The following is a 3933-nucleotide window of genomic DNA, read 5'->3' on the forward strand; positions in this document are numbered from 1 at the left end:
ACAAATATAAATATTTAAGAGAAAGGAGAAAAGACTCTTTGTACCACTTAGTCTGAAAACAGCCTAGAGAATGTTGGAGAATATTTATTGCGATGTTTCAGAGGAAGGTTGTAGCAGATGTTCATGCCTCGTGGGCAAATGGCATTTTGTAGTGCAGAAGTTTAATCAGGATGTTTCTCTTACTCAACAGTCAGGCATAATACCCAACCAGCAGGGACAACTTTCAAAAACTAAAGAGGCAGAATGTATGTCTCATGGAGTGCTCGAGACTGGAGGCTGGAGACAAAGGAACAGCAGACAGCAAACAAACAAACAAAAAAAAGAACCTTTCCCCCCCATCTAGAATGAAGAATAATTAGTTGCAGGCATTTGCCTGCTTATTGGCGGGAATAACTCTCTTTCAAAGTATCATTGTTATATAAATCAAACTATTGTGGTTCAATCGATTTAAAATTTCAAATAATGGGGATCCCATGTGTGTCAGAATAAACTGTGCTCCACTAATGTTTCCAGTGGCTGATTTTTCAGAAATAGACCATGATGCTTTTCTTCCAATGTCTCTGGGTGGCCTTGAAACAGGAGACTTTTGGTTAGCAGCCAAGTGTTAACCATTTGCACTACCTAGCAACTCATTATCATTTAGTGGTACCCAAAAGAGAAGCAGAACTTGAGGATTTACGAATATAGCAACACAGGTTTGTATGGAATATGACTGGGGCACACAGAAGGAAGGAGACTATTCCAGTGGGCTTTTCCCATTTCTCCAGCTTCTTCTACAAAGAACTGAGAATTTTTTGTGAAATCCCGTGTATGATAAATATAAGGCTAAATAATATTTTAGACAACTGTGCAGTGAGCTGCAGACAGTTCATATTCTACAAGGGGAGGTAAGTGACTCTTAAAAAGACCCTTTGGAAAGGAGTCCGTCTCTAGAATTCTTTCTGGAAATACTAATAATAGCTGTTTATACAAAGTCACCATTTAAGCCAATATGCTATCCTGAGTTTAAATAGCAATATGCCTGCTTTCAACACTTCTATTAACTCAGGCTTATTTTCTTGCCCTATTTGGTTACCTTTAGTCTCTGGAAAAGGAAGAATTGCAAATGATACTGTGAGTTTATGGGTCTGCAATCATTGACTCTCTTCTTTCCTCAGCACTTACATAATTATGTGGCTATCAGCCTAGTGGACACGTATGCAGGACTGTTAAGTAACCAAGCCATAATCCTGGCTATGAACTCAAGGTATGAAAAAACAAGGATGATATCTTATTTCATAGATTGAATATCTTTAAAATGTAATGGATAAAAGAATCCTAGTAATGAAAAGCAAGCAATTACTCCAAATCCAAAGTCAGCAACTAACATTTCTTTTCATGTTCCTTCTCCAATTTTCCTCATTGTTTAGATATGTAGATAACTTAATGATGACAGGGTCATAGCCAGATTGTGTATTCAGTTCTTGGTTATGTTTTTCATTTGAATGGCAGCAAAAGTCTACATTTTTACTTTTTCTTTTTTTCAACTACACTATAAACCAAGCAACAGACAAGAGATCAGATAGTTCATTGTACTTGGCAAATTTGCTTCAAAGGATCTCTTTAAAATGCTAAAGAGCAAGGATATCATTTCAAGGCCTAAAATATTCCTCACTGAAGCCATGGTATTTTCAATTGCTTCACACATATGCATGAAGTTAGACAAAGAATAAGGAAGACCTCAGAAGAATTGATGCCTTTGTATTGCACTGTCAGTGGAGAATATTTCATATATCAAAGAATTATAACCATAATGCTCCTTAGGCACAAGGATGGTTAAATATCCTCTCATACATTTTGGGCATGTTATCAGAAGGAGCTATTCCTTGGGGAAGGACATCATGTTTGGTAAAGGAAACAGTCAGCAAGACCATCAATGAGATAGACTGTCATGGTGGGTGCAACAGTGGGTGGGCTCAAGACAGCAGGGACTGTGAGGATGACCCAGTACCACCACTGTTTTTGTTCTATTATTATATAATCCAAAAGACTCATTGATGTCAGTCAGAACATTTGATAGATAATGAACATTTCACTGGAACAAATGAAGAAAAGGACTGTTTAAAAGGAATATATGATTAGGCATTATATGTAAGACAACAGTCCAGAATAAGAGGTAAATTACAAAGAGAACTGGAGGGAGAGGAAAGGGAAGTAACAGTACAACAATGAATGAATAATTGAAATAATCAAAGTGAACTGGGGGGGAGGGGAAGCAACAGAGAAAGGGTTAAAATGTGCAGCAATGAATGAAAATCTAACTTTTCTGTAAACTTTTGTTAAAGACACAATTAAATTATTTTCCTAAAAAAAAAAGAAAAAAAGACTGGACTTTCCATTGGTTTTCTGATGCTGTAAATTACATGGGAGAAGAGAATATATCTTTCTTCCTCAGAACAGCTAGTGCCACAGCTTCTGGTCAGCAGTACAATTCTCTCTGGGCTAGGCCACGGACATTCCCTTACATAGGGTTGTTTTAAGTCAGAACCGGCTTAGTGAGACCTAACAATGACAACAACATGCTAATATTAAATTTATACTATGGTAAATACAATTTGTTTGGAAGCAAGAGTGGCATCCACTTCCTAAACAACATGCCTCTGGAAATTCTATGAACTTTGATAAATATCGACAGTTATAAAAAGGCTTCAGACCTTTTGTTCATAGTGTCACCATAAGTCATGCTCAACTCGAAGGCAATTAACAATAACAACAATACAATTTGTACATACAGGTTGTTTGTTTGTTTGTTTTTTCTTTTTCTATTTCTTTGAAATAGTCTTTGAAGAGTAATGCTACTGACTGGGATGGTGCAACAGTCATGTAAAAACATTACTTCATGGGAAGAACAAGGGTTGATGTTCTCTGCTCTTCCACTGTTCATCCGCTAGCATTTTTACCAAGCACGTGCTTCCTTCAGGATGCTCCCACCAACGGCCTAGTACACAGATTCCCCAAGAGAATACTTTGCCCTAAGAGATTTCCAAGAGAAAGGTCTAAGAAAAGTCAAACCTTTCTTAGAAATTGTTGCAGCCCAAGTCTTCCCCCTGCCATAGTTTTTATTCTGCCCTCCCTGTCTTGTAAATCTCTTCTATCCCTAACCCAACTTTTATATATGCTTCCTGTGAACCCAAATAATGCAAATGGGATACAGCTGCTTCGAGTGTGGGATAAATACTGTCAATTTCTCTCTAGAACAAATATACTAGTAAGCATTTCATCAAACTCTAGTCACCTAGAAGATATATATACATTTTTCCATTACTGCTTTAGTAGTTTAAAAATACACCTTCATTTTGGTTTAATTTATATTTCTTTAAACACAAGCAAAGCAGTATTTTCCATATGCTCATGTATTTCAGAATTTTCTTATATGAGAACTTTCTCACATTCTTTGTTAGTTTACTTACTAAGATTTTAGCGAGGAATATATTTTATAAGTTTTCCATGATACTTTTATAGTCTCCTTAAATTTTATTTTTTACTTTATTGTTAAAATTGATTTTATAGAGTTGGTTAAATTTTTGCTACTTTTTTGGTATGATATCTGGCATAAAATGAAGTTTATATGGCATTTCATATTATGTTCAATTTTCCCTTAGTTTTTAATACTATTATCTTTTTCTTAGCTTGTAGTCTATGATAGTTATTGTAATTGATGAACTAACACAATCAATTCTTTTTTTTTCTTTTTTTTAAATATTTTTTTTATTGGGAAAAACATATTGGGGGTACAAGGAGGTGAGGGTTGGGGTCAGAACGGTGAGGATGGGCCAGGATGCAGTTGCAGAGCTGCACAGTTTGGTTGGTGGGGGGAGCAGGTGAAGGAAATGATGAGGGTCCAGTGGGGACCAGATGCTACAGAGGAATGACAAGCATTTTCCAATAGTAATT

At 36.2% G+C, this 3933-nt stretch overlaps 1 protein-coding gene across 1 annotated transcript in view; it reads left to right on the plus strand.

Moving 5' to 3' along the window:
* The first annotated feature begins 1121 nt into the window (after positions 1-1121).
* Positions 1122-3933, plus strand: part of MROH9 (maestro heat-like repeat family member 9) — a 100101-nt gene continuing 97289 nt past the window's right edge. Inside the window, exon 1 of the mRNA XM_006887462.1 lies at positions 1122-1246. Within this exon, the coding sequence (XP_006887524.1) occupies positions 1122-1246 (125 nt within the window). The remainder of the gene's footprint in view (positions 1247-3933) is intronic.

Source organism: Elephantulus edwardii, unplaced genomic scaffold (assembly GCF_000299155.1).
Source record: "Elephantulus edwardii isolate Elephantulus edwardi_28Jun2011 unplaced genomic scaffold, EleEdw1.0 scaffold00057, whole genome shotgun sequence".
NCBI lineage: Eukaryota > Metazoa > Chordata > Mammalia > Macroscelidea > Macroscelididae > Elephantulus > Elephantulus edwardii.